Source organism: Mesoplodon mirus, assembly GCF_964341445.2.
Source record: "Mesoplodon mirus genome assembly, chromosome: 2".
NCBI classification, from domain to species: domain Eukaryota; kingdom Metazoa; phylum Chordata; class Mammalia; order Artiodactyla; family Ziphiidae; genus Mesoplodon; species Mesoplodon mirus.
The window spans coordinates 167,077,258-167,103,796 of NC_138977.1; the positions used below are offsets into that span (position 1 = coordinate 167,077,258).

Consider the following 26,539-nt stretch of genomic DNA (forward strand, 5'->3'; position numbering starts at 1 on the left):
CCTCCCCAGCTCCCGGGCGGGACTTGCGGATGAGGCTGCCGCAATGCACTGCTTCCTGAAATGTACTCACCCGCGGCGGGAGAGCTGAGCGCGCAGCCAGGTGGCGGGTGGGGACTGGCTCGGTACTTTAGAGGTAGCTAATCCTGGAGTTCGGCCCCGCGCGCTCCCGGTTGGACCAGCTAAGCAGCTTCGCCACGATACCCCGGGGCACCCACTGGGACCTAGCTGCATCCATTTCCTGGGGCTAGAGCCCCGCTCAACCGAGCACGTCCCTCCCACAGGACCCAGGCCTCCTTGAGGCAGGCTGAGCGGCCTACTTGGAACGCGGCTCCTCTTCTAAAAACTTCGCATCTCTCTGGTTCCACCTCAGACCTGCCTTGGTTGACTCCCTCTGCCGCTTTAGACGCTTCTAATGCCAGTTTCCAAGACTTAAAAAAAAAATTACTCAAATAGAACAAAACCCCAATTATTTGGTTCGTTAGCGTGTACCAATCGTAATGCTAGTGGCTGGAGCTATAAAACCGGCAAAAAGCAGCCCTTGCTCCCACGTACGTACACAGGCATCCACTATAGCTCCAAGCACACGGAGCTTTCATTACTCCTTTCATATCGGTCTCTTGGCTGTGCGTTGCCTGCCATCCCCTCAAGCTGAGGGGTGGGGACCTTCTGCCACAAGCAACCACTCCCTCTTCTAACTGTGCTCACCTCACTCCTCACTCACTACTTCCTATCTTGAGTGGACAGTACTCTCTGGTAGGAAAAATAAGACTAATGGAAGAAAAGCACCTTCCGGAAGTTAGCACACAGTAGGTGTTTAACGTTTGTGATATGGATGGATTGATGGATGCATGGAAGGATGGACAGACTGACAATTGAATGATGGACAGGAAGGTTAACTCAACAGCTCTTTCACTTACCCCAGAATCTAGCATAAAACAGGTGCTCGAAAGGGCATTATTTTTGTTTGATTTAAATTTAAGCTGATCTTGAATGTGCATATTTCCTGGATAAATGCTAGTTCAGGAAACTTCTGAAAACTGCACTATAGGCATGCAAAGTTAGATGGTGCCCTGAGACATCTAATCAGGCCTGCTGTTTCTTCGTCTGAAAGTGGTCAGGGCCTCTGCTTGAACACCTCCAGAGGCCCCAGCACTTCTGCTCAAGGGCAGCCCTCTCTGGGTGGGGCCCAGAGGTGAGTTCTTCCCTCCTGAGGGCAGCCAGCTCTGCCCTGCCTCAGATTTTGGCCCTGTCCCTTTTCACCACTGGGACTTTGGCTGCTTAATCTCACTGAGCCTGGTTCCTTGTCTGCAAAGTAAAAATAATTATGCCTCAGGAAGCTCATTTTTACTCCTAATAATAATGATGATGATGGGGCTTCCCTGGTGGCGCAGTGGTTGAGAGTCTGCCTGCCGATGCAGGGGACACGGGTTCGTGCCCCGGTCCGGGAAGGTCCCACATGCTGCGGAGCGGCTGGGCCCGTGAGCCATGGCCGCTGAGCCTGCGCGTCCGGAGCCTGTGCTCTGCAACGTGACAGGCCACAGCAGTGCGAGGCCCACGTACCGCAAAATAAATAAATAAATAAATAAATAAAAATAAATAATGATGATGATAATAATAACAATAATAGTGGTGATGGCTAAAACTTAATGAATGCTTACTACAAATGAGGCAGTATGCCAAGTGCTTTATGTGCATTCTTTCATGTAATCTCAGCAACAACAGCATAGGATTATCTCCATCGTAAAGATAAGGCTAAAGGAGTTTCAGTAATTTGCCCAAGGTCACAGAGCTAGTGAGTGGCGCACTGAATCTGAACCCAGATGTGGCCTCCAGTGCCCATGATTATCCTAACATACCAGTGCCCCAAAGATAACATAAAACCCTCTGGGGCCTGTACTCTCCCGACAGATAACGTAGTGTGGATTGAAATGGCTGGTCATCAGTCTTCCTGCAGGCGCTGAATGCTTCAGCTGTTTTTATCCATTTCATACCCCCAACACCTACTCTACCTGGGCCATCATAGGTGTTTAATAAATGAATGAATGAATAGTAAACATAGAACACAATATTAAGATGTGTTCTGAGCAGCCTTAGGCAGACTGTAACAGGAACTAATGATTTATTCTGTTCAACTTGGCTTGGAGTTCTAATCCTACAGTCCCACTATTCAGCACAACTGAATTTCTTTTCTCTTTTTTTTTATAATTGAGGTATAGTTCACTTACAATATTGTGTTAGTTATCGGTGTACAACACAGTAATTCACTTTTTTTTTGGCAGATTATATATCCCTGTGCTATCCTTGTTGCTTATCTCTTTTATGTATCATAGTTTGTAACTGTTAATCCCATACTTCTAATTTGTCACTCCCCACCCTCTCCTCTTCGGTAACCATAAGTTTGTTTTCTATGTCTGTGAGTCTCTTTCTGTTTTGTATATGATTCATTTGTATTATTTTTTAGATTCCACATGTAAGTGATATCATGTAGTATTTGTCTTTCTCTGAGTTATTTCTCTAAGCATAATACTCTCTAGGTCCATCCATGTTGCTGCAAATGGCAATATTCCATTGTTTTTTATGGCTGAGTAATATTCCAGTGTGTGTGTGTGTGTGTGTGTGTTTATATATAACATCTTCTTAAGCCAGTCATCTGTTGATGGGCACTTGGGTTGTTTCCATGTCTTGGCTATTGTAAATAGTGCTGCTATGAACATTGGGGTGCATATATCTTTTAAATTAGAGTTTTTGGTTTTTTTCCAGATATGTACCCAGGAGTGGATCCTATGGCAGCTTTAGTTTTAGTTTTTTAAGGAACTTCTGTACTGTTCTCCATAGTGGCTGCACCAATTTACATTCCCACCAACAGTGTAGGAAGGTTCCCTTTTCTCCACACCCTCTCCAGCATTTATTATTTGTAGACTTTTTGAGGATGGCCATTCTGACCAGTGTGAGGTGATACCTCATCGTGGTTTTGATTTAGTGCAACTGAATTTCTATGTCATGTGTTCTATGCAAGGCCAGAGGGGGTGATGTTATTCCCATACACACACTGAGTCATTTGATGCAAAAATTGTGCCCCTTTCTGAAATTGCTCCTCACTTTGCCTGCCCAAGTGAAATCTAAACAGGAGGCAGCAGGGCATCCTAGAAGGATCCAGAAGATTCATTCAGTTTCAGTCACAAACAGCCAGTGTGTTCCCTGGTAAGTCATGTAACACCCCTGGGCTTCACATTCCTCACTGGTCAATAGCCATGCTCAATGACCACATAGGGCTAAAGGCTACCATCTTGGACAGGGCAGACAGCACATTTCCATCATCACAGACAGGTCTATTGGACAGCGCTGGGTTAAATAGTGACACATAATAAAGGGACAATTACAACAGGACTACAATAACAAACTTAAGTTTCAAGAAAAGTGATCAGGGTTATGTAACATTAGAAATGAAATGTTGATTCAAATCAGTTATTGTCAGAGTACACAACACTTGGTCATTCAACAATCCTCCATCTTTGACAAGATGTTCCTTATGAAGAACTTTGAATATTTTTTTCTGAGGCACTAAGACTAAAACAAAATAGGTTAGTTAGTATATTATTCTAATTAGCCTGAAAATTTCTATAAATAACTATGTTCCCTCAAAATAATGTATGTGTATGACCAATAAACATTGCAGCATATGATGCTTTAGAAAAATGGGTTTATGCAAACTCAACGTCCACTGCCTTGTCTTCTTAAGACTGAAATTTGTGTAAGAGACAGCCAGGGAGAGAGGGAAAAGGAGAGAGAGACAGAGAGCCAGCGAGAGGGAAAGAGAAACTGTTCTCAATAGAAATCCCACCAGTTTGGAAGGGAATGACTTCATGTAAACCAAGGTTCTCCTATAAATGTTTTACCTCATGATTGCCTATTAATCTTGCTTTTTTCCACTTGCCTCTGGACTTAGATGCCAAAAAATAACATTGCTGGTGTTTAATAACCAAAAGCCAAGAATACATTCTTCTTGTACTTTGAGAACATTCAGCTAAGATTTGTAACTCATCCATCAAGCCCACTGCATCCTAATTCAGAGGAAAAAAAACTTCCATCTAGTTTGGACCAAGAGGAAGAAAGAGAGAGAAGGGGCCAGGCCAAGGGCAGTACCTCAGAGCCTGGATTCCAAACCTGGGGAGAACTTAGAAAACTCAGTCACAATTTAAGGAGGCAGGTATTGGGTAGTTTTATATTTTATGTGCTCTATCTGTCTTTCGGTAACTGTTTCAAATAAATGCCTCATCTCTAGGGCTGGCTTTCATCTGTGGCTTTCCCCCTGACATCATTTTTAACATGCACTAACTCAGATGGGGCTTCATAATCTGACTTCAGTAACAGTATGGAAAAAATGAGAGCAGCAGAAGGTCAGAGAATTATAAAGTGTTAGGATACTTGCTCTTATTTTCTGGAGGAAAGCAAGGTTCTTTCCAGCTAAATGTTATTGAGAGATTGCAGAAGGAGGTAGACAGGAAAATTCCACAATTCCTGATTCTATAGTTTTCAGTTTTTATTATATCCCAAAAGAGATCCACCCAGGAACTTTTATTTATACAGCACAAAACTTACATCTATGCATGCAGTGTTTTACCCCTCTGGGGATACTTACTATTATTACTTTCCTCTAAAGAACTATTAATTTGCATTTATCTTCTGCATCATATGAAAGCACTTATTAAGCATCTGTTAATTATTCATACATTCATTCATTCAGTAACATTTACTCAGCACCTGAAACCGAGCAGGACCCTGAGGAGTTCTCCCAGCTAACCAGAGATTTATGGCTCAGATAATGTTCCAACCACAAGAGAGACCTGATGGCTACTTGGAACCATGTAATCAAGACAATCATCTCTGAAAATAGAAGATTACCTCCTCCCTAGCATGTAGCCACTTCCTCTTTTCCCTATATAATCTCCAAGCAAAACCTGGGGAGTTGGGAGTTGGTTCTTTGGGACATGAGTCCACCTTCTCCCCAGGATTGCCAGCTTCCTCAATAAAGCTATCTTTCTTTCACCTAACACTTGTCTCTCAGTATTGGATTCTTGAGCAACAAGCAACTGAATCTGAGTTCAGTAACACTGCTACTCATCAGGAGCTAGAGATTCTAGTTACCCTGACCCAGAACATACTAATGAAAAGTCAGTCACACTGTAACAGGGGAAGGTGTGGGGAAGTTTTATATTTTGTGTGCTGAATCTGTCTTCTGGTAACTCTTTCAAATGAAACTTATGAAAAAAATCTTTTATCAAACACTATCTTTTCCTCTTATTTACCCTCATTGTGAGACTTTCTAAAAAAGCATTCTCTGCAAAATTCTTTTTTGCTTCATATTTGATGTGCTACCTAAGCTATCATTAGATATTTATTTTAAATCAATATTTAAAATATTTATTTTAAATCCACTAAAATTTCTGCTAATTAAAACACCATTCACTTTTGCCAGAGCAATCAACGTGTTAAATTATAGTCCCAAACACCTACTCATGTCAGAGAGTGAAAGGTGGAGCTATGTTTTGTGGTATAGTGTGGAAAACCTGGGAGTTGGAGCTTGAACAGAACGGGGAATGAGCCCTAGCTCTGTTACTCCATTCACTCACTCATTCATTCATTTTTCTCCTTCATTCATTCACTTACACATGCATTTGACAAATTGTGATTGACCACCTTCTGTGGGCCAGACTGAGCAAAGAGATAGGGCAGAGAATAACAAAGGACACCCTTGGCCTCCCAGAGCCAACCCCTTCATAAAGGAGACACACAAGCCAACAAATCAATAAGCATGTTCACTGTACACCCTTCAGTAAGTACTTGATGTCTCTGAGCTTCAGTTTCCTCACCTACAAACCAAAGGTTTTGCAAAGATTAAATGAGATGACATATGTAACATACCTGTAGGTATGCTGCATAGCAGCTATTATTTCTGCTCTTACTATTTCTCTGTCAAACTCCCTTTCACCCCTACCCCCTATCTTTCTTTCCAATTTCATAAATTAGGGTGTAGGGCTATTGGGTCCACAAGCTAAATATTCATCCCATAAATATTTACATAATATGTCCTAAGGATTTGTAAGGCTCAAAGCCAGAGAGGCTGAAGAAGCTGGATATATTCTGACTTCTGCTCTGCAAAAGAAATTGTCCAAAACTTGGAAATGGGCAAAGGAGATGACTGGGCATATTTTCAGTGGAGTGAGGGGCATGATCTAAAGGACCTTCTGGGAATTATTGGACCTTACAGAGGTGTGTATCTGATTGTATTTATATTGACTAAGCTATATCACAACTCTGTAAAGGTAGAAGTTAAAATTGTAGAACACCTGGAGACTTCCCTGGTGGCGCAGTGATTAAGAATCCGCCTGCCAGTGCAAGGGACACGGCTTCGATCCCTGGTCCAGGAAGATCCCACATTCTGCGGAGCAACTAAGCCCATGTGCCACAACTGAGTCTGCGTGCCCCAACTACGGAAGCCCATGCTTCATTATGGAGGGAAGAAAAATTACAAACGAAGTGAGAATATTGTTCTAGATCAGGGTTTTTTAACCTCAGTGCTCTCGACATTTGGGGCTGGATAACCCTTTGCTGTGGGTCTGTCCTGTGCATTGTAGGATGTTCAAGCATCCCTTATTTCTACCCACCAGACAGAAGTAGCGCCCTGCCCCCTTCCCCTGAATTGTGGCAAACAAGTATTTTCAAAATCTAGGGTTTGATTTTTTTTCAGTCACAGGAGAAATGACTGAGTTTAGGCAGAATTTATCAGCTATATTAAAGAGGGAGTCCCTGGTATCAGTTTTGGCAAGTGCTAAGCGTGACAGTCATGAACTGAAGCATACTGTGCACCCAAGCCTCTTAATCCATTCACATCACCTACCCGGCCCTGGGGAGCCAGCCCTGAGTGACTTCCCATCGCCCCAGTCACAGCCTGCCCTGGAAGAATTGCAAAGTGAGTTGTTTTGAGGATGCAGCTACCTGCTTGGATTCCTCCACTGTGACCTTCACAAACCTCCCCTGCTGGGTGCTTGCTCTGAGATGAGCCTACCACTTGGAGAAACTCGACATTTTACTTATAACTGTGAGCATAGAAGCATTCAGAAAAAAGAATAGGACAATTCATGAAATTTCCCATGGGCTAACGAGAAAGCGCCCCGTATGTAATAGGGCTTCAATAAATCTCGGAGGAAAACAAGGGGAATGGGGGGAGCTATGAGCTCATAAGAAGACAAATGAAAGTAGTGATGAGATGAAATTTCACATTTTAAGGCAAGATAAGAAAAATTTAAACATAAAACTTTTTCTCTGCCCTTTGGCCTCCTCCGGCCCCACTGGTATGCATTGCACATCTGCAATGGGTGTTAACCAGACCTCTCCAGAAGTAAAGATCAATTATTCTCCTACTGGCGCCAGCCATGTAACTCCTTAGAAGATAACGTTCCTTTCTCAATCCTGTAAAAGGTCATAATGACCCACCCTCACCTTGTACATGCAGAGATCTTCGGTGAACTTTATGTACAATGCCAATATAGAATTTCCCTTAAAGACTGGTGCTGAACAGACTGGTCAGTTGACCTGGGGAGATACTGGACTGCACCTAACGGAAATTCATAGCTTAAATACTTACTTATCCCCTTACTAATATTACCAGCTATACTACTTGTATTCTGCTCATTTTACAAGATTATTGTTTCTTGCATTACCAAATGTGTGACTGAGCCTCAGATAAAATTAATGATGATTAGGTGACTTGAAATCATCGACCAAACGTATAGTTCTGTAAGATCAGTGATTGTGGGACTTCCCTGGCAGTCCAGTGGTTAAGATTCCACACTTTCCCATGACAGTGGGGGACCAGAAATTCTGCAGAGCATGGAGGGTAGAACCCCAGGCCTGGATGAGAGAAAAATAACAACAGCTAACATTTTACTGAATGTTCACCATGCATTGGGCAGAATGCTAGTTTCCATGTGCCAACTCATTGGCCCTTATAATAACTCTATGAGGTTAGTTCTGATATTATTTCTACTTTACAAATGGGGAACCTAGTACCAAAAGGTTAAGCAATGTTCCCAGGGTCCAGGCTCCCCGTTAACATGGGGCTCAGGGCAAGAGTACATGGAGGTCCATAGACCACATGTCAAATATTTGAAAGTTAAGAATCCAGCCATCAAATTATTAACTAAAATATGTTCTCTCATCCTAAAAAAAAAAAGAAAAAAGAAAAAAGAAAAAGATTCGTGCTTCCACCGCAGGGGGTGCAGGTTCAATCCCTGGTCTGGGAATTCAGATACCACGTGCCATGTGGCACAGGCCAAAAAAAAAAAAAAAGATCAGTGATTGTAATAGTTAGTGTAACTCTAGATATGGGAAGAAGCAACAGGAGGGAACCATTTCCTGGACCATAACAGACCAGTGAGACAGGCTGTCCAGAGGCTTTTGCTTACAGTTAACAGGGCCTAGTCCAGTAATATAGCACGTTCAGTGGCCTATCAACGCAATCCTTGCCTGACCTGGGGATGAGCATTCCTAGCGCCATGGGACAAATTGATCACGAAATGTCTCCCAAACCTTGGTCGAATTAAGACTGAAAAGGAAGGCATGGTAAAATAAAGAATGTTGCCCACCATCCAGTCCATAAGAATCAAGTCATTAGCCACTGCAGTGGCTGACCTAAAGTACACCCTGGAAGGAATTCAGGGTGAAGATCAGGATGACATGCTCTGTGCTCTGGGAAAACTGGCAGAACAAGCCTTCAGGTAGTTAGATATTTTCAGGAGAAGTTTTTTAGGAACCTGTATTCCTGCATCTTCCCATACTTAGAAAAGCACTAAAACCACTAATTAAAATTGTTATCCCTCGAGCTAGCAGCAACCTACTGAGATGTGTGCTTGATTGCATGTACCCCCTTCACCAAAATCACATATATACTGGCTGGCCTCCCCCTTTACCTCTTTGGAGTAGTTCTCAGAGCTCTCTGACCGACTGACTGTCTCCCGGGTTATAATCCTCAGTTTGGCTTGAATAAAATTTTCCATTTCTTTCTTAGATTGACTACTTAATTTTTTCCTTGACAATAGGAACAGCAAGAGTATGAGAAGATAGATGACGAATATCCACAGGGAAGTTTGCTGCTTGCTGACATTTGTTGACCATCTACTCTCTGTCAAGCGCTGAGCAAAGTGATTTCCCTACATTCCCTTATTTAATTAAACCCTCCTAAGGGGGCATTGTTATCCCCATTTGTCAGAGAAGGAAACTGAGGCTCACAAACTTGGACTATACTATATCTTAGTCCACAATAAAATATACTATATCTTAGTCCACAATAAAAACAACACTTACCATTTATCAAGGTAACCATTACGCTCAATATTTCATTTAATGTTTAAGATGATCCTAGGAAGAAGGTATTATCCAAGCAAATTAAACAAAAATCTATTTTGTTACACGCCAGGAGGTGCTGGGGGTGCGGGGGACACAGCCGCAGACAGTCCTTGCCCTCATGGACTGTTCAGTCTAGGTGGGAAAGTAGACCCTAACAAATACGAACAGATGGGATGATTTGTTTCAAAATCCCACCTTCTTCCTCCTGACTGGAAGTTCTTACCACAAGAACACACAGCAGCCTTCAGACTGGAAGCAAAGACCCTTTTTCAGTGACTTTTCCTCTGCCAGGCGGGCCCTGTCCTGGCACTCAGGGACACAGTGATGACTTCAACTTCATGCCAGTGAGAAACTCTTTGCTCGGACTTGGCTGCCCACGTACCGTGGCTGCTCAGTGAAACCCTATTAAGTGGCAAATAATGATGGTGGTAAAAAAAAATTTTCTTAAGAAAATGTAATGGCTTCCCTGGTGGCGCAGTGGTTGAGAGTCCACCTGCCGATGCAGGGGAGGAGCGGCTGGGCCCCGTGACCCATGGCCGCTGAGCCTGCGCGTCCGGAGCCTGTGCTCCGCAACAGAAGAGGCCATAACAGTGAGAGGCCCATGTACCGCAAAAAAAAAAAAAAAAAGAAAGAAAAAATAGAAAATGTAAGAAGAACAACGACATGAAAAAGAACAGTCCAGGATCCTTTGGAAGGCAACAAAGCAGAACCATAAAACTGGGCAAGCACAGCCTGGAAAAGCTGAGTGAAGTTAGAGGAGTCTAGAGATTCACGAGGACAAAAAGCAGAAGGAAACATTCGCATGCATGTCTTTCTGCAAAACATTTCAGAAGCCATTTAATGCTGTCTGAAGGTGCAAAAATGCATAAACCCAAAAAGAGGATTTTAGAGGTACCTAAGTTGTAGTGGTAGAGGGGTAAGGGGTGCGAGGGGGTAAGAAAAGTAAAATTAAGGGAAATTCCCCTTAAATCTAAGGGAAAATCTCCTGGTAAGGAGACCTAGAGATGCAAGGAATACTAATGAACATCTTAAGAGTACACTGAAATCAAATTTAAATCAGTAAAATGATTGAAGCAGGGTAATAGGTATCAGGGGTTCTATTTTGTACTGGTTTGAAATTTTCCATTATAAGAAGGTAAAAAAGAAAGAAAAGAACGTCAGTGGCTGGAATACTGGAAGATGGGAGGTGCAGTGGGCCTGCAGTGAGGGTGTGATGGCTGCGGGGTTGGGGGCCAGGGCTGAGTTGAGTGTGGGGTGGAAGACCAGAGTTAGCAAACCAGGGGCGAACTCTGCCCCCTGTCTCCTCTTGGCTACTTTTCTCACATTGGTTCTTAAGGAAGGAAAATGTCAAACACCTCAAAAGTTTAATAGATAAGGGCCAGCAATGGGTGTAAAGTTACTCTCTCTTGTTGATGGGCCAGACAGGAACACAGATTCTGGAACAGACCAACCTGGGTTTGAATCTGACTCTGGCACACCTAACTCTATGGGTCACCTTGGACATGTTACCCAACTCTCATGCGCCTCAGTTTCCTCACCTGTAAAATGGAATTAACCCTGGTAGTACTGCTGGGTTTTGAGAGCATGAATGAGGTAAGGCATGTATGGCACCTGCACATCAGAAGGTTCCAGTAAGTGCTTGCTCTGTCCTCCTTACCACACCAGCCCTGACTGTATTTAGGGCAGGACAACGGTCCTTCTTTAGACTCCAGCCTTGTCTCTCCAACCAGCAGGTCTGGGGCTGGCTGGCTGAACGGGATAAAGTGATATCAGAAAGACAGTGGAGCCACAGGTTAGAGAATGGCTCTGACACACCCAGTCTCCACCCCCCACTTCAAGAAGGCAGCTCTTTGGTACAACTGTGCTGGATGGTACACGAGGACCACATCATCGCCACAGCTTGTTGCCTCCACGGGAAAACCATCTGAATGTGTCCTACTGGCCTTCACAGGCACCGAGAAAACAGAACACGTGTCTGAAAGGGAGACCAACTTACTATTTTTCCTTTTGTCATTCTCAAAACTACTGGTTTGTTCCTTCTCTAGAGTTTTCCATCTTAATTCATGGCTCTAAGCAGTCTCCCAAGAGAGAAATTCAACCTTGCCTGTATTAAGTGTTGGTCATTTGTTGAGTTGTCCAACATGCAGCCCTTTTCCAGCTGGGACAAGCTCCCCTTTGTGGTGAGTGGTAGTGGGTTACAGTCCAGCATCTTCCACCACAAATGCCATTCACCTGTCGTGCACCCAAGGCATGGCCTTACCCAGGCCCGACCAGTTGGCCACTCCTGCCCGTGACTTTGACTCTGGAGTGTGTGCTGCAGCAAAGACTGTGATACCAGGTGCCAGAAACCGTGTCCTAACCAGGCTGTGTCCACTGCCTTTGCATCTGATTCTGTTCTCCAGCCTCCTGACAAGGCCAGGAGCCATCCAACACCCTTCCGGTATGCTCCTTTCCTAAGGTTAGCCAGAGTTGCTTTCTGCTGATGCCTGAGTAATCAATGCACCACCTTTGGGACTTCCCTGGAGGCGCAGTGGTTAAGAATCCGCCTGCCAATGCAGGGGACACGGGTTTGATTCCTGGTCCAGGAAGATCCCACATGCTGTGGAGCAACTAAGCCCGTGTGCCACACAACTGCTGAAGCCCGCGCGCCTAGAGCCCGTGCTCCACAACAAGAGAAGCCACCGCAATGAGAAACCCACGCATTGCAACAAAGAGAGTGGCCCCCACTCGCCACAACTAGAGAAAGCCCGCGTGCAGCAACCAAGACCCAACGCAGCCAAAAATAAAAATAAATTAATTAATTAAAAATATATACCACCTTCACCCTCCTCCCTCACCTTCACTTCACTTTCTAATCCATGGTCTCCTCTCCAGTCTCTTGGTGGCAGGGCTAACCAGCCTCTCAGCAGGTACTGCTGGGAGTCGCCTTCCTGAGCAAATTACTTGGGGACGGGACTTAGGAAGATGAGTGACAGGAGTTGGGCATGGGCCGGATGGGATCCTGTCTTTATTTAGCATTTTGAGATTTGTTCATCATGGAGTTTGGGGCATCAATGTGGATTTTTTTTTAATTGCATTAAAATATCATGTATCTTTACATGCCATCTGCAGCAACATGGGTGAACCTAGAGATTATCATACTAAGTGAAGTAAGTCAGACAGAGAAAGACAAATATCATGTGCTATCACTTATATGTGGAATCTAAAAAAAACATGACACAAATGAACTTATTTACAAAACAGAAATAGACCCACAGACATAGAAAACAAACTTATGGTTACCTAAGGGGCAAGGGAGGGGAGGGATAAATTAGGAGGATGCGATTAACAGATGCACACTACTATGCATAAAATAGATAACCAACAAGGACCTACTGTATAGCACAGGGAATTATACTCAATATTTTGTAATAACCTATAAGGGAAAAGAATATATATATGTATAACTGAATCCCTGTGATGTACACCTGAAACCAACAGGACATTGTAAATCAACTATACTTTAATTTTTAAAAAAAGTCACATGCCAAGGGGAAAAAACCCCACAAAAAAACATGATTGTCTCATAGTGTCCTTTATGTTGCAAAGCACCTCATGAGCACTTTGAGGCTATTACGAAACCTAGTAACTGGGTGAAAGAATATGAATAATGGGATGGTGAAAGAAAGCCAACACACCAAGACATCACCTGCTAAGTTCAGTACAATATTCTCTAAGCAACCCGACAATTTTTTCTGAAAGGGGTAGTGCTGGTCTGTTTCTGGGAATTTCTTTCTCCCTTGATGAAGGTCAAGGGACAAGCAAGGCTAACACCCTCAGATTACATTAGGATTTAAATTCTAGACTAATCATGATGTTGGAGGTGAAAACCCTAGAATGCATTGGAAGCAGGATGTCTTTTAACCCTATCATTTGAATGAAGACCTTTAAAGATACTGTTTTCCCTTGTGAAACAAGTGTGAGGAAGCCTTCATATGAAATCTAGAGGGAGAAAAATAAAACGACATACGGAAAGAGATTACAGGATTAATTACATGATCTGCCTTAGAATGACACAGGAGACTTCACAATCTTTTTAAAGAAGTCACTGTAAATTTGTATCAAACAACTGAATTCTATGCTTTTTTACATAAAAAAAACAAAGAAGCCAAGACTAAAAACACTAGTAGGTGTTTATTTATTCAATTATATTTACATCAAGTCCAAAAGTAAACAAAAAGATATTTATTGAGAATAGTGAATTTGTATTCAACATGAATAAATACACTCAGTTTGCTTTCTACTTCTGTCCTTTGGATTTCCAAATTTAGTCTTTTTTTTTTTTTGCGGTACACGGGCCTCTCGCTGTTGTGGCCTCTCCCGTTACGGAGCACAGGCTCCGGACACGCAGGCTCAGCGGCCATGGCTCACAGGCCTAACCACTCCACGGCATGTGGGATCTTCTCGGACCGGGGCACGAACCCGTGTCCCCTGCATCAGCAGGCGGACTCTCAACCACTGTGCCACCAGGGAAGCCCCAAATTTTGTCTTTTAAGCAGCGACATAAACAGGAAGCAGTACTTGCTCAGGACTCTCTTCTGTGACAGTAGGGTGATTTACTTCATTGAATCGAAATTTAAACTAACAAAAAACTGAAAACTACACTTCAGACTCTTTCAATTGCTTAATCTGAGACAAATAAATGTAAAAAAATTCTATGTAAATATATATTAAGAAAATCTGCAAACTGCCCATAATATAAACAGGTGCTGAAGTTCACTAAATACATTTTCTCTCTCTCTCTCTGTCTCTCTCTCTCTCCCTCTCTCACACACACACACACGCACACACAAATAATCTGCTTATAAACAATGGCTGGCCAGCTAAGGAAGATGATAAAGATTACTACAAATTTTATAATATTTAGTAGCCAATGATAATATTCAAATCTTTGTAGTTTAAAGAACAAGCTTAAGCTAGATCTAACATTACATCAATAAAAATTTAGACTGTCAAACCCTAAGAGCAGACAATTCCCACAGACCATTTGAACTTTCATAATCCCACTCCTGAAAACACATACCCCGAAGACTTCCGAGTACAGATGAGCCACAGTGGTAAGGCCAGATAGTATGCCCACGAAACAACAGCACGATGCCATGAAAGTTCCCTCCTGGCTTCACACTCAAACTCTTAGACCTGAAGCAAACAAGTTACTCAGGTAACAGGTATGGTTTGCCCTGGCCTTGCCCTAAGCAGTGTCGAAACTGCATTTTGAGGTGGGTGGAGGAGAGTTAAATTGGTAACTTTAAATGGCCATGAGAGGTCATTATTAACTTCTCGTTTGATGACAGAGAAGTTGCATTTTTACCCTAACTTTTAACTTTGGTATGAACTTGAGAATGATTCAATACTCTAACCAAAAAACAAGACAAAACAAAACAAAAAAGGAGGGGAGGAAAGATAAAGAATTGGAAAAACAACATGGCAACACAGTTTGATTTCATTTTCTTATCATCACATTCCTGACAACCTATTGAACTTATTTTTCATAACTTCTGGATAAATACTTTCTGTTTCTGTGCAATTCAATCACTTTGACTCTCATACTTTAATATACGGAATATATTCTGCACTGATCGTGTTGTCATTAACAAACAATATTGTGTGTGGGCCCGTGAGTATGTTTGGAGACATATTGCATCTTGTCCCGCCATTGGCACTTACCCTCAGGGAAAGCATTTGGCTGCACCATGTGGAGAAAGATGTGCACAATTTGAAAGAAGATGCCAGTGGGTCCAGCTTCATAAGAATCTTTGGTCTCATAGTTCGTTGGAGGAAATTCAAATTCCAAACCATCAGGAATGTATGTGGATGAGGGCGGTGGCCCCTCTGACATGGTGTCCCCATAAAGCCCCAGCAGCAGCAGGAAGCCAAGGAGAAGGGCCATAGCTAGCAAGATGCCCCAAACATGAGGTGGAACTGGGGGCCTCCCTCTTCAGGGGTTCTGGAAGCCTTGGGGAAGGCAGGAGTGTGTTTCTGTGCAGAAGAGGCGTGGCGAGGACTGAGTCTGCGGAATCCTTGGTTTTCTGGCTGGGTTGGCATGCGGTGAAGGGTGGCAGAGAACCTTCTCGGCTTGTGGGGGGGACGGTCAGTCGATCAAAGCACCATCCCTGGCAGGGAGAGAAGGGGCGGGGTCACTAATGCCTGCAGCCTGCCTGCACTGGCAGCTCCCCTGGAGGAGAGGCTGCAAGGCTTTAGTGCAAGCCCTCAGCCTAATCCGCTGCGGAGGAAGCAAACACAGAGCCTGCTTCAGAGCACAGGGGCAGGAAAGCTGGAAGCTTCCATGCTAGGGGCCAGACCCAGAAATACCAGCTAGTGTAACGAGTGTGTGGTCTTGGAAACTGATATTCATTAAGCACTTACCACATTCCAGACATGTTCTACATGCTTTACAGGTAGGACCTTGGTTAAGGCATTATCCCATTTTACAGAAGAGGCAACTGACTCAGAATTTCAGCAACTTGCCCGAGGCCATGGTTGATTCATGGTGGGGTAGAATTCAAACCCAGTAGTTTGCTTTCAAAGCCCAAGTTTGGACTCTCCCAACTCCAAGACACTCTCCCTACAGAGCCCTCCCTCTCAGTCAGAGAAGCAGAGGCTCCCAGCAGTAGATGAGATGCTTATTTTTCCTCCAGTTTTGGGTTTTTCTCCCCATCTCTGGAGATATGTCTTACTCCACCTTTTATTTTATTAATGTGCTCACTGATCTCATTTCATCCCATCTTCACTCACCCCCAGCCCAAACTAGACAAGCATGGCCTCAAGGGCAGGGAACAAACTCTTTAAGGCCAGGTGACACTGGTTTCTGTCTAACATGCTCATCAGGTAGCCCTGATGGAAATCCCTGTCCCAAGTCACCACCTGGATGACTCGGGGTCCAGACGAGGAGAGGCAGAGCAGAGGGAGACTCCCGCCCTCCCCCGGGGAAAGCGAGAAAGATCAGGAACCTAAAATCGGCTACCAGCCCAGTGTCTAGTGAGGGCAGCGTGGACCTGGCCTCCTCGAGTTTCTCTCCCCAGAACTGAACACAAGGCAGGCATACAGTTGGCTACCAGTAAGAGCTACTGAATATAAAACCAAATAAGCCAAAACAGCTGCTTTGCTTGTACCACTGCAACAGGCTACATGAATCAAAAACAACTGGGATACTCTGCTTGCCCATTCTTTTCTGGGGTCAGGAACACCCTGATTTTCCTTCCTACATCAGATTCACACTCAGGAACTTTCAAAATAAAGACAGGGTGCTCCTGAAACACACACTGCAAGATGAAGGAGAGGGACTACCAAGAAAGTGACACACTGCACAAAAGGCTAGAGGACCCGCTCCCTATATTCCACCAAGTTGAAGAAAGCTCCACACAAGAGGTAGGATTTAATGAGCTACTTGAATGAAGACATTCATTCATACCGGGTCCCCTTAGATACTGCCTCATCTTCTAAGCCTCATAACCACTCCTATTACTTCTGCACAGGCCTGCCAATGGAATGACCCTTGACTCTCCCATTATCAAATCATGGGCTGCTCAGATCCCCAGGGACACCTAGTGCCAACCTCATGGAACCCCTAGCTTCCAGGTCCATCTCACCCACAGACACGGACACACCAGGACCCTGGTGACTGTTTCCAAAGGGCAATCCCTGCCAGGCATGGCTGCTGACAACAACCTGTCCTCAGGCTCTGAAGTGCTCTAGCCTTTCACTGGTTCTACCAGGAATCAGCACCCTGCTCAGACTTCAGATCGTTTCCAGAGAGAACAAATAAGAAGAAGGAAACAAAGCAAGTCGGCTTTTGCAAGACCCCTCTCTGAAGCCTGCAGGGCTGCACAGGGCAGGAGGAAGATGCGAAAGGAGAGGGGGCGTGTGGTTATTCAGGTAGGATAGGACCGTGCTGCTTCAGGCAGGCAGGTGGGCATGCACACACACATCACACACACCATGCATGCACTCACAATGACACACAACTCACAGAGACGAAACACAACACCAGGAACATACACTCCACACACTGACACACATAGGCACACACCACATTCACACCTTATCTTGTTGTCTGATAAAGGGCAGGCAGGAGCACAGCAGCTGATGGATTAGAGGCTCAGCTGCTAAGAAAGGCTGACTTCCTGGTAATGCCACCAAGCCTCAGCTGGGGACAGAGAGAAACACAGCGGGAGGGAAATGGCAGAAGGTCCCCGGGCAGAGCTATGAATAAACAGACTTCCAGACATCCTCAGTGAAGAAGCAGGGGAAAAGAAATCCCAACGGAAATGCAAAGATGGGGTGTTCCACTGACTTAGGGCAGCACCTGAGCATCACGTGCATCTTGCTCCAGAGGGTAGGTCCCTCTTAAAGTTTAGACCACTTTTAGGAACATCTCACTACTTATGAAACACTAGACAATGGATAAAAGGCAAGGCAAGGGCCTCCCTGGTGGCGCAGTGGTTGAGAGTCCGCCTGCCGATGCAGGGGACACGGGTTCGTGCCCCGGTCTGGGAGGATCCCTCATGCCGCGGAGCGGCTGGGCCCGTGAGCCATGGCCGCTGGGCCTGTGAGTCCGGAGCCTGTGCTCCACAGCGGGAGAGGCCACAACAGTGAGAGGCCCGCGTACTGCAAAAACAAAACAAAACAAAAAAAAGTCCAGGCAAAAAGGAAGAGGTTTTCATCTCAGTTTGAACCGTTGTTCCGAAAAAGAAGGTCTGGGTACTTCCCTGGGAAAGCACACTAGGTAGCGAGAACCACTGAGAGCAGCTCAGGAAACTGCCAGCAGAAAACCCAAGACGGCTCCCGACCCAACAGCCGCATCAGCGTAAAACGGAGTCTGTGTTTAAAATGAAATTATAGGACCTCGTTTCTGGAGATGGGGCCCATTAATCTGCATTTTTAACATGCTCCCCTGGTGACAGATTCTTAGACAACTAAGGTTCGAGAGCCAGCACTCTTCCTGAGTTCCCTCCTGGCTAATCCATGCCAATTTCCAAAGACACCTCCATCTTCCCAAACACAACTGCAGAACAACAGACGTGAGGCAAAAGCACCCCAAACGCCCTTCTTGTATCACATTGAACTGATCTAGCCCAACAGCTTGGTGGAGTCCCTGACTTCCTCATCTTCTCCGTACCCTTGGAGTCTGGCGCACAGCAGGCACTCAATAAGGATGGCTGACATCAAATTGTGGCAGGTAGAGAGAAGACTGACACAAAATGGTCACGTTGACCTATTTCAGAAGTGGTCAAGCACCTCTTTATGAGCAGTCTACAGCCCACGGGAGGGAGGTGTTGGATTGCTTGTAGCTGTCTCCTCCAACACAGGGAGCAGACTGTCTCCTCACTGGATTCATCCATGGCGGAACAACTGGTCTACCACTCTGGGGGGGCCATACTTTCAGCTGCAATCCTCAACTTAGCAGCCTTTGGAAATCGCTCCCTTGGGGCCTCTCCCCTCAAACAGGCACTAGACTAATCACTAAGGTAGATTCACCATTTTCTGGTTTATGGGATGAAGATTCCTGGATTCCATCCAAATACACTGAGTTCGAACTGGGAAAGGGACCCAAGAACACGAATTTTAAGCAAATACCTCACAGGACTCTGAGCCTGGGGTCCAGAGATCGGCATTTCCATGAACACTGGTTTAAAAGCAAATACGATGACCATCCAGCTTCATTTCTTCTCTACTTTCTCTTTTTGATGGAATTCTTTTAAATTGCAATTCCTACATGCACTTATTATATAAGTCTTAAGAAGAGAGCATTCAATTTGCTGCTGGCATACAAAGAAAGCTACTTTAAAGCATACAAGCTATACACAACGTTTCTTATCTGGTTTCAGATCCTTTAGCTTTAGCTTTCTCCCCAGATAAATCACATAGAATGAAGGGAGAGCTGAGGCAAAGAGAGAAAGAGGTGTATTATTGAAAATTCATACTAATATTCAGGCAAAGCTCATCAATGCCAACAACCTTTAGGCAAAGCTCATCAATGCCAGTATCGCATAATACAAAGAGACTTTGCATGTAATAAAACAACGACCACCATACAATAATAACCACCTTAATGGCTTTTCCAATAATAAAATTTAAGCTAAATCAGAGAGAAGGACTTTTTAAAAATAATTTAAAAAGAATGCACAGGGCTTCGTTTAGAAAGAATACCTGGTGCTTTCACGGTAGATATGGATTCTCTCACACTAAGTTACCAGCAAATGGTGAGCTGCCTTTTTAACACTACTTTAATAATAAACACAGGAGCAACTGAGAGAATCCCAACAGTAACAGAGAGTAGTGTGTAACCAGTTTTGCAAAAATAACAATTTCCCACTAAATATAACATGACATGAGAACAAATTTAAAACACTGTAAGCTTAAATGTCCCCTTAGCAAGGGTAAAATTTTGAGGAGAAATGCGAGATAGTAAAATACAGACTTGTGCAAGCTGCTCTTAAGATAAGCAATTAAGTCTTGGTTTTTAAACAAGCAGAAAGTAATGATTTTTCTTTTCTTGTTACCAGATTTCAAGTTCTTCTATCAGCATTTTTCCTCTGACCAGCAATTACAATAAAATAAAGTTAAATAAAGAGGAACTTCACTTGTTTTTTAAAAGCATTTATAGAAATCAAGTCAGAGAGAGAAAATATTTTTCAAAGGTTAACTTCAGAATGATCTCTCTTCCTTGGTAACTGCAGACGATGGGCATCTGAGCTCTTCCAAATACCAAAAATGCCGTCACAAAAATAAAGAATTAAAAAATAGGGCAGACTTTGGGAGACTACAACAATGCAGTCAACACTGAGACAGGTTCCCCAGAGAAAAGCCTTCTGCTTCAGTGTGCCCCTGCAGAGCAAGTTGCTGGCTAGGGAGTTTCAGGAGAGGGTGAGGGAGGAGCTCATCACAGCCCATTAAGAACTCTGAGCCCTCCTCCCTCACACTCAGCAACTACAAGTAAGAATACTGGCTGGTCTTGGTAGGGCTCAGTGGGTATCCAGTGTAAATGGTTGAGCCTCGGGAAGACCCAATGTAAGACTGGGTGGCAAATTGGTGTTGGTACTGAGCAGGGGCCACGCTGGCACAAGTGAGGAGACTGGGCCCAACACTGACAGGGACCTGGTGCACCAGAGTGCTAGGGTAGGTGGTATATGCTGCAGCATGCCTTGAGGAGCCCTGCGGGGAGAAGAGATGAGCAATGGAGCTGGTGGAGCCCAATGCAGCAGCAGAAGTGGGGGCAGCATACGTATACAGGTGAGGCTGGCTTGGCAGGTGAGCAGGGGCTGGGGCCAGGTGTGGGTGCCCGGTCGAATGTAGTGGGCTGCCATGCTGGAAGGCGTAATGGGCTTGGGAGAGTGGGGTCACAAACGCCTGCTGCCTGCGGGGGGCAGGGTTGCTGCTTCTCTCCTGCGAGCTTGGAGCTGACGATGACTGCTGGTTCTGGCTAAGGTTGAGTGGCTGTGCTGCGCCGGTCCCCCCACGCTGAGCTCGATATCCTCTGGGGGTGATACAGCATCCAGATGACTGCCCGCTCACTGAAGCCACTGGCTTGGTCTTACTGCTCAGGAGACCTGAGGCCTGGGTTGCTACAGTACAGTCACCAAGCTGAGTTTTCAGTGGAGGTACAATGATGGTGCGGGTGCCAGTGCCATCCCCCACGACTCTGCCGGGACCCTCCGGAAGGGGTCCACTATTGCCCCGGAGAGCACTCCGGGTATCAGTGGAATATGGGCTGCTCAAGGAAGAATCAGAGTCTGGAGAATCATTGACAGTGACATAACTGATGACATTAGACCTTGCCTTCAGGCCAGAGCTATTGGGCTTATATTTGTTGTCCTCTTCCTCATCAGTGTCACTGCGGATAGTGATGACACTCACAGGAGGGCTGGGAGTATCTGGAATGATGATTGGCTGATGCTGATCTTGTACAGGGACTAGGGAATTATAAGAAGATGTGGTACGGAGGGGGCTACTCCCAACCAGAGAATAGTCTTGAGAAGGCAGAACATCCAGAGAGGACTTAGAAGAGACTGGAGCAGACTGCTTATTCTTCTTTGAAGGGAGGAAACTGGATTCTCGTTGTCTGACAACATGGGCAACGCCAACGTTAAGGGGCTGAGCAGTGGCCAATGTCACATGGTTAGTCAGCAAGGACGGCTGCTGCATAGTAGTGCTGTACTGGTTGCCATCAGAGTGGGCATTCCTCCAGTCTGTGAGCTGCTGCCCACTGCCCGTGGCCTCTGGAATCACTGCAGTGGGCTGGACTGAGTTGTGTAGAGCTACCCCAGGCAACTGTTGCCAAGTTGAAGGCAGGAGAATTTGTTGGGTTCCTCCGGGCCAAGCCTGCAGTACAGCGGCAGTCTGTTCAACCAGCGCCGGCCGGCTTGCTGCGCAGCTCAGAGTAAAGGGCACCGCATACTGCGGTGTGATGGTGGCTACTTGAGGGTGGAGGCTTGCTACCATTAGTGGTGTACAGCTTCCCTGTGGAAGAACTCCCGCCTGTCTCTGTAGTGGCTGAGCAGCTGGTGCCTGGGGTACAATGGGCACAGCATTATCCATCCTCACAGGGAATCCAGAATGCCTTGTTGTTGCTTGTAGTCCAGTTTGAAAAGCAGGTGGACATACTATAAATGTTTGTTGGAATGGATCTGTCTGAGTGCAAATATGGGTGGTTCCAGGCTGCAAGCAAACACCCTGCTGGGCAACTCCAGGAACTGGTGCTGCAGATGATGGGTACAAAGCCGACTGGTACTTTAGCAGTGAGACATCTGAATTAGCCAGAGAAAGAGTAGCAGCTGCTGCAGTAGAACTGGAAGCTAGAACACTGGCCTGATTGTGCACGGTATTAAGTTGGTTGCTGAAGCTCACGGTTAGATTTGTGCTTGTGTTTGGGGCAACATGCGTGGTGAAGGGACTCTTGATCTGACTCACTGTATCATACATGTGAACCCTCCGTTTGCAGATCTCCATGTTCTGAAAACAAGACTTAACATGATTGCTATGTGGAAAATCCAGAAGGTGAGTCATTGTCACAAACTGATGGTTAAGAGTTTTCAGAGGAGTAATTCTCTTGTCCGCATCAATTGTTAGCATTTTTTTTAACAGATCAATGTATTCTCTTCGATCCGCCTTCTCTGCCAACATATCTGTTCCCTCTAAGTCTGTGGACATGTTCACCTGAGCCATATCATCTAAACAATTAAAAATGTACTTTCGAGCTTCTTTTGATTTGATCCCAGTCTCCAATTCATGTTCTTCAGGTGTCTTAAGCCTCCACAGTGGGTACCCCAAAGTAGGATCTCTGTTGAAAAAACTGGTTGTTTTGGTTCCGGCACTGAGAAGATATTCAGCTGGCAGGCCTTGTGTTTGTGAAATGTAACGAATCTGATCATATTCTGAAGCACCAGGATAAAGAGGCCACCCCAGGAACAGCTCAGCTATCACACAGCCCAATGACCACATATCAATAGCTTCACAAAATGGTAATCCAAGAATAATTTCAGGGGCTCTGTAGTAACGTGACTGTAAGTAGGCTGAGCACACAGCTTTGGAAACGTGACTAGCAGAACCAAAGTCAATGACCTTCACTCGGTAGGGTTGGCGCACTGGATCGACCAGCATTATGTTTTCAGGCTTAAGGTCAGTGTGAATTAGACCAAGGCTCTTGAGCTTCATCAGGGCTGTGGCCACCTGCTGCAAGATGGGTCTGATGTACTTGAGTGGCAGTGGGCTAAACTTGTTCTGCTTTAGAAAACCATATAAGTTCTGCTCCAGCATCTCGAACACAAGGCAGGTATGATTCTTATGCTGAAAGCACTCATAAGAACGGACAAAATTATACTCATCGGCATTTTCACTGCTTAGGCGGGAAAGGATGCTCACTTCAATCTGTCCTTGCCTGGCATAGGAGGGGTGGTTCTTCAAGATTTTAATAGCCACAATTTCCTTGGTGCTCCGCTTCCAGCACTTAGCCACCTGTCCAAATGTTCCCCGGCCTAAGAACTCCAAGACTTCATAGCTGTTTGTCATAGAGCAAAGGATCTCATGCTGGACCAGCTGGTAATCCCCTTCTCCACTGGAACTGCTACTCTTCGTGGTCACAGTGGTGGTCGTGGCAGAAGCACCCACCACAGTCCTGTTGTGCAGCACGAGAGGGGGATGTTCTTCTATGATTTGCACGCTACCGTTGCTGTCAAATTCCTCACTTTTTCTTTTCAATCCACATTTTTGATATGGCTCAAGCAAAGAAACGTTGCTTCTGTGAGTCAGGGTCTGGCTGCTTTGGAAGGTTGATGTAGCAGCAGAGCTATCAGCAGCTGTGACAACAATATGCTCCCCTACAAGAGCTGGGAGGAGGAGGCCCTGGTCGTAAGCAGGGATGTTGAAATTTGCTACCTGGTGAGAAGAGCTGGTTTGCCCTTGTGTGGTGGGGAGGGTTTTGCTGTGGGTATAGTATTTGTCGTTGCTGCTCTGTCCAGAAACATCCCAACCAGAAGCCTCTATTTTCAGTTTCTTTGCACTGCAGAAGGCACTCGACGACACTGATGGGAGGGGAAACACCTCCAGCTGTGATGCCATACCGCCGGTGTGTCTGGTTCTCAGCCGCCAGCTGGGGCTGCAGTGAGAAGGCGGAGGAGGAGACGAGATCCGGGGCCCTGCCGCTGGGTCATCATATCCCCCGCGCGAGCCGGCCCGGGCCCCGGCCCCCGCCCCCCGGAGCCTACCCGTGCCCGTCTCACGGGGGGAGCGCCCCCAGCCTCCCTCCAGCTCCGCTGCTCGGCCTCTCGCCGCCGCCGCCGCCTCAGCACCGCGCGCTCCCGCCTCAGTCTCTCGCTGCCGTCCGGGGCCACCGCCGGGCCCCCTCTTGAAGCAATTTTTCAAGGAATTTCTTTTAAAAGGATCTGTGTAGGTGCTATCTAGGGTTTTGCGGGGTGGGAGGGCAGATGGGAACTGCCCAACTTCTGAGCCCACCTTTGTGAGTTCTGGGAGTGGCAGCCCTGCCTCCCATTGTGAGGTCAGCTGAGGTGCCCAAACCGAGCCCAGGCTCAGCCAATCAGATGCTTACTCCTGGGCTTGTGCATGAGACACACTGAGGCAGAGGCAGTTTCCACTTCATCCTAGCAATGATGTCAACATGCCAGCAGCCACAGCCAGAGTCTAATGGGGGCAGCCGTGGCCATACACCCATCAGGGGTCCCGTTGCATGTCCTGAGTCCCACTCCTCCGGGCTCCCAAGCCTGGCTAGCCAGCCTTTCTGTCACTTCGCTAAGCCACCCAGTATCCAGTCCCTTTTTTTTTTTTTTTTTTGCTAAAATTACCCAGAATTGGCTTCTGTCATTTTTAACAATGCATCCTGACCTTGATCAAATCTCAGAGCGAACTCTTGTCCCTGCAAAACTGATTTTCTTCGTATTTTAAACAGTCCCGACGAAACAATATTTGGTTTAAAGTTTTATTATTTTCAACCTATCCTTTGATGCACTTTGCTTCACCTTACTAGATACACAGAAATAGTCCAGCGTGGAACTCATAAGGAAGTTCATTACAAAATCATGGGATACATTAAGAAAACAAAACTAAACTAAAGGGCGCTGCTGCAGCGACCAGAGTCCTGGCTTTCAAGACTGGGGAGTCTCTAGCCCCGCTGATGAGCTCTGTGACAGCAGTTGCTTACAATCTCCACGCTTTCCTTTGGGCTAGTCTGTAAAATGGTGTTTTAAATAGTGTGGGAGGGTTGGAAATAGAACAGGGACAACGCCTGGCACACACACACAACTGGCCGTCGATTGAGGGTCTGGACTGCCCCTGCGAACGTCAATATTCTCAACTCCACCGTGGCCGCCAGGCTCACCCTGACAGGCAGAACAGCTTCCAGAACACTGAAGGAGGAAACTCACAAATGAGTGAGAAAAGTAACTTCACACACACTGAATAATAGGAAGTTGCTGATATTCAAGTCTTTTGAAAATGGCAATTTCATATGGTCCAAGCAACCAAAGAACAGCAGCTGTTTGGGTCTCCAAGTGGGTCTCTGTTGGGGTGGGGGGAGGGGACGTTCAAGGACCTCAGTCACACCTGCTTGTGTTAACAAAGATCTGCCGCCTCTCTCAGAAACCCGGGAAAACCTTCCTCCTGCCCGGGCAGGAGCAAGGTCAGCAGCCGCCGCGGGCTACAGGCGCAACCTCTTGCTACGGAAAGCTGGTGGCGCCGCTTCCCCAGCCTTCCCCTCCAACCCACCGCCAGGCCCGGGCCGCTCCTGCCCTCGCTCCCTCCGCGCCAGGAACCTTTCCCCGGCTGCGGGACAAAGGATGGGCGGCAAGGCGGGCGCGGGAAACCAGGAGACTCGACTCGAGGAATCCGCCGTCGCCTGGGGGAGGGGGTTGCCGGAGTAACTTGGCTGCAGCGAGAGAGTCGGCGCCGGTTCCGCGCCGAGGCGCGGGTTGGCTTGGACTGGGGTCGCCGTCCTAAGCCGTGTGCCCCAGGGCCCCCTGATCGCATCCCCCGACGCTCTCGGCGAGGGCTTTCGAGGAAACTGTTTCCTCGGGCCCCCGACTCTCCCGCACCGCGAAGCTCCTCCTCTGTCCACGCTTCCCTTTGTTGTCCTGGCCGGCGCCTTACCCAGCGGGGTGCGCCTCCATCACCCCGTTCTCCATCAGCCAATCGCCAAAAGTTCCCGCGCTGTCCACCCAAAGCGGACCAGGGGGATGCATCAAGCCAGGGGTGCGTGCGCGCGCTCCCAGATGGGCAAGGCGATAAGGCCTCCCATGGCACCCCCCAGAGCCCCGCTCCTGTGATGGTCCATTGCACCGCGTACTTCTTCTAGCAAACCAGAGGAAGGTGACCCCTTTCCATACCCAGCTGGGGAGGGTCAGTGTCCCGCACCCCTCGTTCCACTCCCCAGGACTCCCTTCACCGCCCAACAGTTCCCAAGCCCCGGACCAACCTCGCCTCGTCCGCCGCCCTCTCAGAGAACGAGCCGGTAGCCTCGGGGTCTGGGTCCCACTCGCGCTCCCACCGCCTGCTCGCGCCCCGGAACCTGGCCACATCCGCCAGCTCCCCTCCAGTGGGCGGAAAGAAGACCCACCACGCAGCCCGCAAAGTTTGCGTGCGTCTGCGC

General features: G+C 46.5%; 1 protein-coding gene across 1 annotated transcript; it reads right to left on the reverse strand.

The window, feature by feature from the left end:
• Positions 1-19,167: 19,167 nt before the first annotated feature.
• On the reverse strand, positions 19,168-24,015 carry LOC309816463 (homeodomain-interacting protein kinase 1-like). Its single transcript, XM_082643986.1, has one exon. It carries the CDS (start codon positions 23,998-24,000, stop codon positions 20,374-20,376), a length of 3,627 nt encoding a protein of 1,208 aa, XP_082500112.1. The 5' UTR covers positions 24,001-24,015; the 3' UTR covers positions 19,168-20,373.
• Between the last annotated feature and the right edge of the window lie 2,524 nt (positions 24,016-26,539).

Bases quoted from the DNA above. Each gene is read 5' to 3' on its own strand.
- LOC309816463 (XM_082643986.1), bottom strand. From the start codon at position 24,000: ATGGCATCACAGCTGGAGGTGTTTCCCCTCCCATCAGTGTCGTCGAGT.